The 15,626-nt window shown below is 49.3% G+C and overlaps 2 protein-coding genes across 4 annotated transcripts in view; one reads left to right on the forward strand and one right to left on the reverse strand.

Annotated features, from left to right (window-relative positions):
* LOC309364436 (uncharacterized protein) overlaps nucleotides 1-8,065 on the reverse strand; it is a gene marked incomplete at its 5' end in the record, with an annotated part of 133,318 nt that extends 125,253 nt beyond the window's left edge. Inside the window, one exon of the mRNA XM_081901713.1 lies at nucleotides 7,569-8,065. Within this exon, the coding sequence (XP_081757839.1) occupies nucleotides 7,569-7,586 (18 nt within the window). The remainder of the gene's footprint in view (nucleotides 1-7,568) is intronic.
* Nucleotides 2,102-14,925, forward strand: LOC309364423 (uncharacterized protein). Of its 3 annotated transcripts, none has more exons than XM_081901668.1 (6): nucleotides 2,103-2,263; nucleotides 4,355-5,376; nucleotides 8,421-8,532; nucleotides 9,256-9,498; nucleotides 10,534-11,229; nucleotides 14,673-14,925. In XM_081901668.1, exons 1-6 carry the CDS (start codon nucleotides 2,137-2,139, stop codon nucleotides 14,921-14,923), a joined length of 2,451 nt encoding a protein of 816 aa, XP_081757794.1. In that variant the 5' UTR covers nucleotides 2,103-2,136; the 3' UTR covers nucleotides 14,924-14,925. The 3 variants fall into 3 exon arrangements, with proteins under 3 accessions (XP_081757795.1, XP_081757794.1, XP_081757793.1); XM_081901667.1 differs by having other exon boundaries at nucleotides 2,104-2,263; nucleotides 8,418-8,532; nucleotides 9,259-9,498; XM_081901669.1 differs by lacking the exon at nucleotides 9,256-9,498 and having other exon boundaries at nucleotides 2,102-2,263.
* Nucleotides 14,926-15,626: the final 701 nt, after the last annotated feature.

Below are 15,626 nucleotides of genomic sequence, written 5' to 3' on the forward strand. Positions count from 1 at the left end.
CAATTTGTCTGTAAATATTCAACGAACCATTTACATTCTTTTATAAAAATGTTTGTTATCTTGAGTTCTTATTCTTCCAGTAAGTTTTGCCATTTCTGCATATTCCGTAAGTTTTGGATCCATTCTTCCTTTGCCGGGACTCTGCTACTTTCCATTTGGGGGCAAGGAACATTCTTGCCGCTGTAGTAGCATACATGAATAACTTTCTATACAGTTTACGTAGTTCTATCCCTATAATTCCCAAAAGAATTGCTGCATAGTTTTTAATTGGGAAAAAATAAATTCACACACACACACACACACACGAGACTAGGAATAAATGGGCAATTGATAGGATAACTCAGTTGGTAAAGCATGAGACTTCATCTCAGGGTCTTCGAGTCTCATTTACAGATAGGTAGCCGTGTTGGTCTGCCATAGTCAAAACAAAAAAAAATCCTTCCAGTAGCACCTTAAAGACCAACTAAGTCAGTTCTTGGTATGAGCTTTCGTGTGCATGCACACGAAAGCTCATACCAAGAACTGACTTAGTTGGTCTTTAAGGTGCTATTCGAGTCTCATGTTAGGCAAACGATTCCTGCATTGCAGGGGTCCTTTTCCAATTCTATGATACATTATTTGTGCTCAGTCAGCAGAACATGAGGCTTTTAATCTCAGAGTCGTGAGTTTGAGCCCCATGTTGGCCAAAAAGATCCCTGTGTTGGACTTGATGACACCAGAGATCCCTTCCCGCTCCACGATTCTACATGATTCTTGAAATATACTTCGAGTCAAGAGTGGATTTCATGCTCTTTATTCAGCTCATAGTGGTGAGGAGGAATGGAAGTTTCCCCAAAGTATCTGCTGCAGTTTGGATCCTATTCAACTCAGTACATAACACACACACATATTATTATCATTTATCAGTTTTTATTAAATTTGTATACTACCCTTCAACTGAAGATGACAGGGAGGTTCGCAACCTAAAAAAAACACACACAAAAACCACATACAATCCCAGCAAAGGAGGAACAGATACAAAAAAGTATGGAATATGCAGAAATTGCGAAACTTATCGGAAGAATAAGAAATCAAGACAACAAACTTTTTTAAGGAATTGCAGAAAGTGGGGGAAGGAAGTCAAGGTTTGAAATATTAAAAGGATTGTAAAATTAGTGAAATGCATAAACCTGAAAGGCATAAATAAAATACATATATAAAGAAATACAAAAACGAGAACACAAAATACATAATAAAACTAAAACAAATCAATAATCCTCCCTCCCACAAACACATTTAAAAGGCCATAGATTGTTTACTTAGCCAAAGGCCAGAGAGAAGTGGAACATTTCCGCCTGGTGCCTAAAGATATAATAAGAAGGCGCCAGGTGAGCCTCCCTGGGGAGAGCATTACTCAAACAGGGAGCCACTGCAGAAAAGGCCCCGTTCTCATGTTGCTACCCTCCAGACTTCACACGAAGCAGGGCTTCAGGTGATGAGCACAGAGTCTGGATCGTACTGGGAGAGGCTGTTCTTAAGGTATTGCGGTCCTGAGCTATTTTAAGGCTTTGTAGGTCAAAACCAGCACTTTGAATTGGGACTGGAAACTAATTGGCAGCCAGTGCAGTCAGACCAAGATCAGTGTAATATGCATACACACATGCACATATTTTACCACCCATTCACCCAGTTTGAAGAGGTCCTTTCGGAGCTCTTTGCAACCGCTTTTTGTTTTGGAAGCATAGAAACACTTTGTGTTTAATCTCTCTCCCAAAACAAAAAACACACATGACATGAAAAAAGTGGACAGAGGATTTTTTCCCCCCTGTCTCATAATTCCTATGGCTAAGGCAATCCCTCGGGTAATTGGTCCCAAGCTGTTAAGGGACTTTGCAAGATGTTTCTGTCTTTGCAGCCAAATACAGAGCTGGGTGACAGACGTGGGTGCAAAAGATCAGGAGGCACCCTTTGCGCAATTGCGCACGCAGCTTGCAACAGCGAGTTTATTCTTATTCTTGCTCAAGGAGTTAAAGGCAAAGAGTCGGTGCTTGCTAGAAAGAACCCAGTTGTTTTATTTATTTTTCGAAGTGAGCACCGGATGTCAGCTGCATGCAAGCCGCTTCCTCTGCTGGCCCCGCCCGGAGATGCGATTTCCAAATGTTGTTTCTTGGCAGGCGCCGGAGGAGCAGGAAGAGTTGGCTGGGTTTGCAGGAGGAGGAAGGCTCGGAGGGCGGCCGTTGCCTGCGGGGCGCCTGGGCCGGGGAAGGGGAGGAAAAGGCACAAGGTGACTCAGAGGGAAAGGGGGGGGGGAATGGATTTGCACCTTCGTCCCGCTGAGTTTTAAGGCTGGACGGGAATTGGCTCCAGCCTCCAGCCACTCTGGTTAGCGAGGCGCCCTGGACCTGCAAGATCTCAGAAAATGTGCGTTTCAGTGGCTTCAGCAGCTTGGAGTTGGGTCAGCAGCTTGGAGTTGGGCTTAGTTACAGCTATTCCTGCATTCATAGAATCATAGCATTGCAGAGTTGGAAAGGGACCCCCGGGGTCATCTAGTCCAACCCCCGGCAATGCAGGATACTCAGCTAAAGCATCCAGGACAGTTGGTCTTGGTCACCCAACCCCCTGGATTGCAGGGGGCTGGACTATGAGTCTGAAGGAGGGCTGTGGGGCTGGCTGGGAGGTAGGGGGAGAGTTTGAGTTGCTGCCAACTTGGAGGGCTTAAAGGTAAAGGGACCCCTGACCATTAGGTCCAGTCGTGACCGAGTCTGGGGTTGCGGCGCTCATCTTGGTTTATTGGCCGAGGGAGCCGGCGTACAGCTTCCGGGTCATGTGGCCAGCATGACTAAGCCGCTTCTGGCGAACCAGAACAGCACATGGAAACACCGTTTACCTTCCCACCGGAGCGGTACCTATTTATCTACTTGCACTTTGACGTGCTTTTGAACTGCTAGGTTGGCAGGAGCAGGGACCGAGCAACGGGAGCTCACCCCGTTGGTGGGATTCGAACCGCCGACCTTCTGATTGGCAAGCCCTAGGCTCTGTGGTTTAACCCACAGCGCCACCCGTGTCTCCTTGGAGGGTTTAGAAAGTGGGTTAGCACAATTCATGGAGAGCTCTGCCAGGATGGCTGTGTCTTGCACCTGCGGTCAATGCTTCTGAACACCGGGAAACCGCAGGAAGGGAGAGGGCTCTTGTGCTCAGATCCTCAGGTCAGCCACTGTGAGAACAGGATGCTGGACTCGATGGGCCCCTGGTCTGATCCAGATTCAGGGCCCTTCTTACGTTTCCAGAAGGGGCAGCAAGGCAGAAAGGATGGGTGAGGACTCTGAATGCTGGCAATCCCAACTGGGGAGAATATAATATTTTACTTTCCTGTTATTTCTGCTGCTTTGAATGCGTCGCTTGTATTTGGCTTCCTTCTGTCATGTTTTTGGATTGCTTTACCTGATCATAGAATCGCAGAGTTGGAAGGGACCCAGAAGGTCCTCTAGCCCAACCCTCTGAAGTGCATGTTGCCCAATGCGGTGCTCGAACCCACAACCCAGAGATGAAGAGTCTCATACTCTACCAACGATCCCGACTGATATTTTGAGATTCCCCCCCTTAAGAATATAAAGCGGTGTAAAAATGAAATAACAATTATATCGCGCTTTTGTGCTCAGGCCCTGCTGTTTCAGCAGAAGGTTCACCTGTTCGCCTGGCGCCAGGCGAAAATGTTCCTCTTCAGCCAGGCCTTTGGCTGATTTGTATTCTATAGCCTTTGAAATGCGTTTGTGAGAAGGGAGGGAGTTTTTGTTTTGAACTGTTTACTTGTGTTTTATCTCGTATTTTTATCCCGTGAACAGCCCTGCCAGCCTGTGAGGAAGGGTGGTATTTAAATCTAACAGATAAACACATAAAAAGTTAAATGTTGCTCAGGATGTTGGACTGATCTTGTACAGTGGTACCTCGGGTTACAGACGCTTCAGGTTACAGACACTTCAGGTTACAGACTCCGCTAACCCAGAAATAGTACGGTTAGGAACTTTGGTTCAGGATGAGAACAGAAATTGTGTGGCGGCAGCAGGAGGCCCCATTAGCTAAAGTGGTGCTTCAGGTTAAGAACAGTTTCAGGTTAAGAACGGACCTCCAGAACGAATTAAGTTCTTAACCCGAGGCACCACTGTAGTTATTTTGGGAGACAATAATCAGGCATCCGCCCAACATGACCAGTCCAACGAAGTTGATATTGAAGAATCATTGCTTTAACACGGGTGATCTTTGCATCTTCCAGTACACTGGCATTAGTTCGCCTGTCTTCCCAAGAGATGTGCAAAAAAAATTCGAGGAGTTGGAGATGGCGTTTATAACTCTCTCTCCCCTCTCTGCTCCCCTCCAGGAACAACCCTGCCCCACCACTGGCGGATCTCCTTGCTTCCCTCTCGTCACCCATTGAATCCCCAAAGATCTGCACTCTGGAGAAAGTCAGTGGCCTTGTGGGATAGGCCGGGGGTTCCAAGAGAGACCTGGAGGACCAAAATGTCTCTCTTTGCTGTGAACGCGTTGGGAGGACGTGTTTCTGAACCGTGGAAGGACATGGCAGCTTTGGAGCTGAAGGGCGCAGAGGTCGGCATCTGGGTCCCGGCTGCTGCCGAGCTGAGAGAGCACTTGGGGATAAAAACAGAAGATCCAGATCCATCGGAGGTGATAGGCCAATTGGGCGATGGGCAGGACGGGGGCCCCCACGTCATTCAGGCTGGGAGTATCGGGGAATTCCTGCAGGGGTCCACAGATCCGCCTGTCACTCTGAACTCAAAGGAGGACTTGTTGCAGTGCTGGGAGGCCCAGTGGCAGGAGTTCCTGAGGAAACTGGAGCCTCCTAGCCCGGAACGGGGGACCCCCCAGTCGCCGGAAGAGCCCAGCGTCTGGGACGACGCTAAGTCCTTCCTGGCCTCCTTCGAGCATGTGGCCGAAGCCTGCCGCTGGCCACGCGAGGAATGGGTGGCTCGGCTCCTGCCGGCCCTCGGCGGCGATGCGCAGCAGACTTTCGTCAAACTGGAGTCTTGGGACTGGAAGAACTACCAGAAGGTGAAGGCTGCCATCTTGCGGGCCGCAGCCCTGAGGACGGAGAAGCAGAGGCAGCGCTTCCGGCGCTTCTGCTACCAGGAGGCCGGCGGCCCCCGAGAGGCTTACAGCCGGCTCCAGGAGTGCTGCCGGCAGTGGCTGAAGGCCGAGAAGACGACCAAGGAGCAGATCCTGGAGCTGCTGGTCCTGGAGCAGTTCCTGGCCATCCTGCCGCCCGAAGTCCAGGGCTGGGTGGAGGAGCGGGGCCCCGAGACCTGCGCCCAGGCCGTGATCCTGGCCGAGTTTTTCCTCCAGAGGAAGGAACAGTTGGAGTGGGGGCCACGCCGAATGAGGGAGGTTGGTTTGTGCCTCATAAGAGCAGGGCATTGTGGCCATCACTCAGGGTCCCCGGACGTTCCCTGTGCCAACACTTTATTTCTCGCTGCCACCACCCAGGCCCTACCTGGTACAATACTGAGTCCAGTCAGGGTTAAGTTGGAACAAAAACTTCTGTTTATTTATTGCAGTTTAAGGAAGGGACGCAGGTGGCGCTGTGGGTTAAACCACAGAGCATAGGACTTGCCGATCAGAAGGTCGGCGGTTTGAATCCCCGCAACGGGGTGAGCTCCCATTGCTCAGTCCCTGCTCCTGCCAACCTAGCAGTTCGAAAGCACGTCAAAGTGCAAGTAGATAAATAGGTACCGCTCTGGCGGGACAGTAAACTGTGTTTCCGTGCGCTGCTCTGGTTCGCCAGAAGTGGCTTAGTCATGCTGGCCACATGACCCAGAAGCTGTATGCCGGTTCCCTCGGCCAATAAAGCGAGATGAGCGCCACAACCCCAGAGTCGGTCACGACTGGACCTAATGGTCAGGAGTCCCTTTACCTTTACCTAACAAGTGTGTGGTTTCATAAACTGTCTCAGTCAATTACAGACATACCTCGGGATGAATACGCTTCGGGTTAGGCAAATTTGGGTTGCACTCAGCGGCGACCCAGAAGTAACGGAACTCGTTACTTCCGGGTTTCGCCACGCGTGCATGCGCAAACCATCAAAATGACGTCATGCGCAGAAGCGCCGAAACGTGACCCGTGCACATGCAGATGCATGGACACGGGTTACATTTGCTTTGTGATGCGAACGGGGCTCCGGAACGGATCCCGTTCGCATCCTGAGCTACCACTGTACAATCATGGGGTGCCTATCCAGACCTATAACTTCCGCTACCTGTTCTCACTCACTAAACCACCTCTCAGATATTTACTTGTCTTCCTAGCTCCTGTTCCTGACTCAGCTTATTTCGCTACACTAACTCACCCACAGACTCTATCCCAATTCACTCCCACTCCAACCAAACTCCCAAGGAACTCCCCCCTTCACCCCTCCCAGAGCTGGTTTTATAGTCCCTCTGACTCCACCCACTGATTGGGTAACCTGTTTAACTATTTCACCTCCAGCACTCTCACATGTTAACGTCACAGGCATGTGGCGTGGTGGAAAGGACTAGTGGTATTTTCGTTTTAGGGCAGCTGGGAAGGTGGCTTCGTGGGAGGGGGCGTGGATCACCCTGTGGCAGGGGGTGTCCTTCTGTATGCTTGTTGGACTCTGGCTCTCATTAGCCCCAGGCAGTGTGGCCGACAGTGGAGGATGATGGGAGTTGGAGTCCGACAGCATCTCAGGGGTCACGGCAAGTTCACCAGGAGATCAATGCCACGCAGGTAAACAGAAGAAGCTGACAAAGACCGGGTCAAGACTATTGGCCCAGGAAATCATAGGATTATTGCTGTCGTTTAGTCGTGTCCGACTCTTCGTGACCCCATGGTCCAGAGCACGCCAGGCACTCCTGTCTTCCACTGCCTCCCACAGTTTGGTCAAACTCATGTTGGTAGCTTCGAGAACACTATCCAGCCATCTCGTCCTCTGTCGTCCCCTTCTCCTTGTGCCCTCCATCTTTCCCAACATCAGGGTCTTTTCCAAGTAGTCTTCTCTTCTCATGAGGTGGCCTCAGGTCCGGATCTGTCCTTCTAGTGAGCACTCAGGGCTGATTTCCTTATAGGATTATATTGTAGATTAATGTTCATCTTCTCCTTCTAGCAAAGGAAGGTGGGTGAATCTCATCAAATCTCAGAGGGGGCCATCGATGTCAGCACTTGGGAAAGATGGAGGCTCCTTCCCCACAAATGGGGGCTTTGATGGGGGGAGCCTTTGCTCTTGCCGTCATGCGGCAGCCAGACTGGTGACCAGGAGTGACCACCGATACCACATAACCGATACCAGGTCTTGAAAGACCTACATTGGCTCCCAGTACGTTTCTGAGCACAATTCAAAGTGTTGGTGCTGACCTTTAAAGCCCTCAATGGCCTCGGTCCTGTATACCTGAAGGAGCATCTCCACCCCCATCGTTCAGCCTGGACATTGAGGTCCAGCGCTTCTGGCAGTTCCCTCCCTGCGAATAGTGAGGATACAGGGAACCAGGCAGAGGGCCTTCTTGGTGGTGGTGCCCACCCTGTGGAACGCCCTCCCACCAGATGTCAAGGAAATAAAGAACTACCTGACTTTTAGAAGCCATCTGAAGGCAGCCCTGTTTGGGGAAATTTTTAATGTTTGATGTTTTATTGTGTTTTTAATATTTTGTTGGGAGCTGCCCAGAGTGTCTGGGGAAATCCAGCCAGATGGGCGGGGTATAAATAAATTATTATTATCATCATCATCATCATCTCTTCTCAAATCCTAATTTCCTTCCTCTTGAGGAATCCAGTTCATTTTATCCCTTAGAATGCTAAACAGTAGGATGACCAGCCTCTGCATATCTCTCAAAAAAGGAGGCGAAAGGAGGAAATGTGTTTTCTGCAGCCAGAACATAGCAACATCTGAGGGGAATTGCAGAACTGTAGGGCTGGAAGGGACCACAAGGGTCATTTAATCTGACCACATGCAGTGTAGGAGTCTCAACAAGCACCCATGGCAGAAATCTAAACTTGATCAAACATGGCAGGTGGCCATCCGACCTCTGCTTAAAAACCTCCAAGGAAGGAGATTATGTGAGCGTACGCAGAAGGTTCCCTACCCCATGTGTCAGTATTGAACTGTTTAGCATATCTGGGGTGTCCCCCCCCCCCCGCTCAGTGTTCTTCAACCTGGAGTCCCCAGGTGTAAGTGGACTACAAAGCCCATAATCCACTGCTTAGCTCAGAGGTCAAGGACGAAGGGATTTGTAGTCCACCCACATCTGGGGACTTGTGGCTGAAGAACACTGTGCCGGGTGACCCTTTTTTATTTTAAACAAGAGAAGCCGGGGATTGAACCTGTGGCATTCTGCTTGCCCAGCTGATCTCAAGGGCTCTTCTAATCTCATCCCCTTCCTGCTCAAGCCTGAAGGGCCTCTTTGCTGTCATTTCAGCCACCATTTGTGGACCCGTCTGTGAGTTCCCCAGTGGCAGACGCTAGGCCGGGGCAGCTGTGCCGTGAAATCAAGCGAGAGGAAGAGGAGGATGCTGTCAATGTGACCTCACATGGTAAGCAATGGACTTCATTTCTGGGATGCTTCAGATCTCCTGGAGAGCCCTCAGTAGTTCGTTTCTTTATTTGTCAACTCTGCACGACTTCCCCTCCTCTCCCGGTGTGACAGAGAAGGGGAAACGGGGGTTCTTGCAGCTTTTTCCTGTTTTGCAAGGCTCGTTGAATTACCACCTTCGGGAGCCAGCGTACAGCTTCCGGTTCATGTGGCCAGCAGGACTAAGCCGCTTCTGGCGAACCAGAGCAGCGCACGGAAACACCATTTACCTTCCCAGGGATTGTGAGTGCAATCTCAGTTGGATGTTATCGGTGCAATCCTGCACCGACTAAGGACCTTTACCCCAGCAAATGGTGCTGCAGCATTGTACCTTTTCACCAGCACTTCTGCAGCTGGTGGGATCATTCCTGCATTGCAGGGGGTCAGACTAGATGGCCCTTGGGGTCCCTTCCAAATCCACACTTCTAGGGTTATTATTCCCAGGGATCGAGACTGCAATAACCCTGATTTCTCCCTCCTTGTTTTTTCTTCGTATGTTTATTTTTTATTTACTTTTCTTCCTGTTTCCTTATGGTTTTAATCAAATAAAAAGAACTTTTTTAAAACAAAAAACACCAACCTATATCCACCCCGGATATTTAAATATCGGTTGTAATTTGAGAACATGGTCATCTTACTCTCTCTCTTATTCTCATCTTATTTTCTCTCTTTCTCCTTTTTCGAGCAGGTAGAAGGAAGAGGAGACTGAGCTTGGAGGGCAGAGAGACCCCAGAGCAGTCGGCGGCTGTAGGGCAATACGAGGCCTCGAGGTGGAGGGAAGAAGACGACATCTCCCAGCCTCACTACAGCCATCATGGAGGCGAGACTTGGCCGAGGCCTGACTTCCAGCAGGAACCTGACGGAGGGGAGAGGCTGGAGGAATCTGTTCCTCACAGGAGAAGCGGGCTGAGACAGAGCCAGGAGAGAGGTCAGGAGACATTTTCAAGTCCATCAGTAGCAGAATACCCTTTTCTGTGAGCGGGAGGTTCCCAGTTTGATCCCAGGCATTGCCAGTTATTTCTTATACCGTGGTAAAGGTAAAGGGACCCCTGAGCATTAGGTCCAGTTGTGGCCGACTCTGGGGTTGTGGCACTCATCTCGCTTTATTGGCTGAGGGAGCCGGTGTACAGCTTCTGGGTCATGTGGCCAGCATGACTAAGCCGCTTCTGGCGAACCAGAGCAGCGCAGGAAACATTGTTTACCTTCCCGCCGGAGCGGTACCTATTTATCTACTTGCACTTTGAAGTGCTTTCAAACTGCTAGGTTGGCAGGAGCAGGGATCAAACAACAGCTCACCCCTCAGCGCTGGATCTCTGTGGGGTGGAGCGATGGGGGTGGAGACGCTCCTTCAGGTTTACTGGGCCGAGGCCGTTTAGGACTTTAAAGGTCAGCACCAACACTTTGAATTGTGCTCGGAAACGTACTGGGAGCCAATGCAGATCTCTCAGCACTGGTGTTATGTGGTCCCAGCGGCCACTCCCAGTCACCAGTCTAACTGCCGCATTCTGGATTAGTTGTAGTTTCCGGATCACCTTCAAAGGTAGCCCCATGTAGAGCACATTGCAGTAGTCCAAGCAGGAGATATTTATTTACGATAATTACTTTGTAAAAATAAAATGTAAATAATGTAAATAAATGTATAAAATATAGGAGAAGAAAATAGACACGGGTTGCCCATCTACTACAGGAAAAAAAATACATGTGGGTAATATTGTGCCCCTTTTCCTGATTATATTGTGTCCTGTTTTCTAATGTCCCCTGCCACACTGTGTTATATGGCTCCACCATTGCATTGATGGGGATATGGACAGCCTAGGTGGATGGGAAGCTTTAAGCATGCTGAGAAGGCATGGAATGGGGTATCCCCAAGAGGGGCTCTCCACACACGGTGACGTTTTGCATCTGTCTAATAGCTATCCAGCTTCACCCAAGCAGGAATCTCTTCTCTTCTTCCTCTCGACAGGTTACGGAGCAGAAAATGAGTGCGGGAAGAGGAGCCAACTGTGGGAAGGCCCTGCGCTAGCGGAACATTCCGGAAGGGGGCCGAGAGAGCCAGCTTCTGAGAGCGAGGACCAGGAGGTCGACGAGCAGCTGCTCCGGCGGAAGAGGCGGAGGAGGAACCGCTGGGTGGGCCAGGTGAGCACAGACAAACTTCCGCGCCAGCAGAGCACGGAGGCGGTCAACGGAAACCTTTCCGCCATGCACCTCAGGCCAGCCTTTTGCTTGCTGGACGTCATGGAAGGGGACCTTCCCGAACCAGGGACCCCAAAGAAGCGGCGGCGGAAGCCCAACTGGAACATGGAGGAGAAGACGCTGCTGTACAAGCTGGTGGTGGCGAACAAGGAGGCGGCACTGGGTCTCGTTCCCGGGAGCAGGGCGGCCGCACGGCAGGCGGCGTTCTTTGCGGCCGCGGGCAAGAGGGTGTCTGCGCTGGGCTACTACGAGAGGTCAGGCCTCGCCACCCGCAAGAGGTGGAACGACACGTATGGGAACATCCGGAAGCGGGTCAGGGCCTACCGGCGGCAGGGCCTGCCGTTCGACAAAGCGGTGGAGAAAGCCGTGAGGCCCGAAGAGGCGGTCATCCGCCCGCTGCTCTACCGGAAGCGGGTCAAGGCCACCGGATTGGGTGCCGTAAACCGTGAATGTCTGCCACACAGTGGTGAGTTGGAAGAGGGTGCTGTTGTGCTTTTAACTTTTTAGTATTTTTATCATCTGGCTTTATGTTTTAGTTGCTGCAACTATATATATATATATATATATATATAACTATATATATATATATATGTATATATATATATGTACATATACACACACACACACACACACAAGGTAGAGGGACCCCTGACCATTAGGTCCAGTCGTGACCGACTCTGGGGTTGTGGCGCTCATCTCACTTTATTGGCCGAGGGAGGCGGCATCCAGCTTCCGGGTCATGTGGCCAGCATGACTGAGCCGCTTCTGGCGAACCAGAGCAGCGCATGGAAACACCGTTTACCTTCCCGTCGGAGCGGTACCTATTTATCTACTTGCACTTTGACGTGCTTTCGAACTGCTAGATTGGCAGGAGCAGGGACCAAGCAACAGGAGCTCACCCTGTCGCAGGGATTCAAACCGCCGACCTTCTGATCGGCAAGTCCTAGGCTCTGTGGTTTAACCCACAGTGCCACCCGCGTCCCTATATATAGTAAATTAAATTTTATATTCACATAGCAGCGTAATATATAAAAGCTCCTGGACTTCACTCCTCCCCTTTGTTGGTCTTATTGTTAATCCTTTCCATCTGCATCTTTTATAACACAGCCGTACCTTGGTTGTCAAATTTAATCCATTCCGGGAGTTCCATTCGGAAACCAAGGCGCAGCTTCTGATTGGCTGCAGGAGCTTCCTGCACTCAATCGGCAGCCGTGTAAGCCGCGTCAGATGTTTGGCTTCTGAAAATTGTTTGAAAACCGGAACACAGTGTTATCTTCCCCTCCTGCTGCAACCAGCTCCCATCCTCCCTGTTCTCCCAGAACCAGAAGAGGCATGAAAAGGGCAGAGGAGGGGTTGGCTGTCCGCAGGTGCAGTCTCAGATTGCTTGGGGAAATCCCTGGAGAAGAGGAGACATAGTCCCTGTGGGGAGGCAGGTGAGATTTCACCCCTCCCATATCCAAGAATCTGCTGATGTTCTCTCCTGATTCTCCAGAGAGGAGGGGGGCGGTTTCTGCTCACTACTTATTCCGCTCCAGCCTCACATCAAAGATAGAGACTGAGTGTTAGAGAGAGAGAGTGTTATCTCTGTATCTCTGAGTGGTTTATGCTCTGCTGTACTCTGCTGTGCACGACTGTCTTCGGGAGTGAATCTGGTGCTCACAGCTCTGAGTTGTGAGTGCACAGCACTTTGACCTGTTCCTGTGCAGAAGGTGGTCTCTGGAAGTGCTGGCCCAGTTGGGGTTGAAGTGGATGAGTCCAGTCCGCGGCATTGGCTCAAGGGCAATGCTAACAGTAGGGACCAGTTTCATGAGAGCGACACCTGAGTTGCTGTGCTCTGTAGCCCTGACACTCCTGTGCGGATCCTATTTTGCTAATAAAGAGTTGTTGTTCTTTAATTTTATTTGTACTTTTCAGATATATACATTTCACTGATTTTACATTCATTTTGACATTTTAAAACTTGACTTCCTTCCCCCCCTTTCTGTGGTTCCATAAATTTACTTTTAATATCTTCTGCATATCCAAATTAACTTATTTATTTATCATCTTTATATATATACGGTAGCCGCAGGTTATTACAGTTTCCTGCCAGTGTTTTTTATTTGTTTACAATTTATCTGTACATATTCAACAAACCATTTCCATTCTTTTATAAAAAGTTTATCTTTATTTCTTATTCTTCCAGTAAGTTTTGCCATTTCTGCATATTCCGTAAGTTTTTGTATCCATTCTTCCTTTGCTGGGACTTCTTTCCATTTTTCGGCAAGTAACATTCTTACCGCTGTAGTCACATACATGAATAACCTTCTATACAATTTAGGTAGTTCTATCCCTATAATTGAAGCTACCAACATGAGTTTGACCAAACTGTGGGAGGCAGTGGAAGACAGGAGTGCCTGGCGTGCTCTGGTCCAGGGGGTCACAAAGAGTCAGACACGACTAAACGACTAAGCAACAACAATCCCTATAATTCCCAAAAGAAAAGTTTCTGGGGTTTTTTACAAACGTTATTTTAAACATCCTTTTCATTTCATTGTACAGTGGTACCTCGGGTTAAGAACTTAATTCATTCTGGAGGTCCGCTCTTAACCTGAAACTGTTCTTAACCTGAAGCACCACCTTAGCTAATGGGGCCTCCCGCTGCTGCCGCACAATTTCTGTTCTCATCCTAAATCAAAGTTCTTAACCCGAGGTACTGTTTCTGGGTTAGCGGAGTCTGTAACCTGAAGCGTCTGTAACCCGAGGTACCACTGTAGTATCATTCCCCAGTGAGCCTTAACCTAGTAACAAGACGACCACATATGATAAAAAGAACCTTGCTAATAAAGAGTTACCGTAAATTTCGCTCCATAACACGCAGTTTTTTTCTCCTAGAAAGTAAGGGGAAATGTCTGTGCGTGTTATGGAGCGAATGCCTACAGATGGCGGGGGAATTTGCTGCAGTTGTGAGCAGTCCGTGGCTCTGTAAGCGGCTCCTGTCAGCTAGCGGAGCCGGGGAGGAGGGAGAGAAGCAGAGCGGGAGTTGGCTGCTTTAAAACAAACCCATGCTCTCTGTCCCTGCCTGCAGTTTTTTGCTGTCCGATTTTGGATTAGCCACTGTAGGGGCTGTGTGTGTGTGAGGGCTCCTCCTCCTGCTTCCCCTTCACTCTCCCAGCCCCCTGCGCTCTCCCTCCGACTTTAGGATTGACACTGTGTGTGTCTCCGTGTGTGTGAGGGCTCCTTCTCCTTCTCTTGCTTCCATTCACTCTCCCTGCGCCCCTGCACTCTCCCAGCGCCCTGCGACTTTAGGGCCAGTTCTCTCTCTCTCTCTCTCTCTCTGTGTGTGTGTTTTGACCTCACTGCGCTTGTTGGGGAGGAGTGTTGGTCGCAATTTTTCTTGATTTGTCTCAGAATGGTTACTATCATGGTTTCCTTGCCGGGGAGGAGGGAGAGAAGCAGAGCCTGCTTGTTTTAAAGGAGCAAAGCCGGGGAGGAGCCTCTCCTGCATTATTCACAGCATCCTTCTCCACACCCCCCACGTGTGCTCCTTGTCCCTTGAGTGTTTTTCCTTCCCTCCCCACTTAAAACGTGGTTACAAAGCACGGATCCACATGGATCCTCAGGATTTTTGCATTGGGCTACCCCAAACTCACTGTCAGATCACATGTCTGTGGCCACAGCATGAACCACAAAAATCATACATCCACTGTTTCGTTTAGAATATTTCTTTCTTGTTTTCCTCCTCTAAAAACTGCGTGCGTGTTATGGTCAGGTGCGTGTTATAGAGCGAAAAATACGGTAAGTCTCGCTTGCTGGATGTGATTTACTTCAGGTTGGCTCCTGCAAAGACATTGTGCATCTTTACAATCTGAGGCAGGATGGGTGTGTAGCTTGGCCCCCACCTAACCAGGCCCTCCTCTTTCATTCCAGCCTTGCCAGAGGACCCCACATACTTGGAGGACGACTCCACGCCCCCCACCTCAGACGGAGAACACTCGCCAGCTACAAAGGGGCCGCTGGGTGCTTCGTCAGGAGCCGACCTTCGTCTTAGAGGCAGCTTGCCAGCACAGCCACATTCTCCAGCCGCCCAGGAGGAAATAGCAGTGGCATGGAAAGATGAACGCTGCTGTTGGGAAGACCGGGGCCGGATAGGGACCTTCAGCAGTCGGCTGACCCCGTGAAAAATTTTTCGGTGCAATCCTGCCACTGAGTTAACTGGACGCAGCAGAGGCTAGGGACCTTTATCCCAGCAAACAGTGCTGCAGCATTGCACCTTTTCACCAGCACTTCTGCAGCTGGTGGGATCATTCCTGCATTGCAGGGGGTCAGACTAGATGGCCCTTGGGGTCCCTTCCAAATCCACACTTCTAGGGTTATTATTCCCCGGGACTGTGAATGCAACAACCCTGATTTCTCCCTCCTCGTTTTTCCTTCGTACATTTAATTTTTATTTACTTTTCTTCCTGTTTCCTTATTTGCTACATTTCGCTGAACTGTGGTTTCGATCAAATAAAAAGAACTTTTTTAAAAAAAAAACAAAAAACCTACATAAATCACTGCCACCTTGGATATTTAAATATCAGTTGTAATTTGAGAAAATGTGCATGGAGCGAACTATGCAACAGGAAATGAATTGGTTTTAAATCTCTCGGGTGAGAATAAATGTAATTTAACCAAGTTTTTTAATTTTTTAACAGGCTTCTGTTTGTTTTGTGTCCAATGAAATGTTCCTATTTTGTCATTTAGATTTTTAGGGGTTGCAATCCTACGGGATAGATTTTCAAACACTTTATCTACTTGGCTGTAACAGATCCTTTTCTATACTTCTTAAATCTATCTATCTATCTATCTATCTATCTATCTATCTATCTATATATATATATA

This window comes from Podarcis melisellensis (assembly GCF_964234715.1).
Source record: "Podarcis melisellensis genome assembly, chromosome: 2".
NCBI lineage: Eukaryota > Metazoa > Chordata > Lepidosauria > Squamata > Lacertidae > Podarcis > Podarcis melisellensis.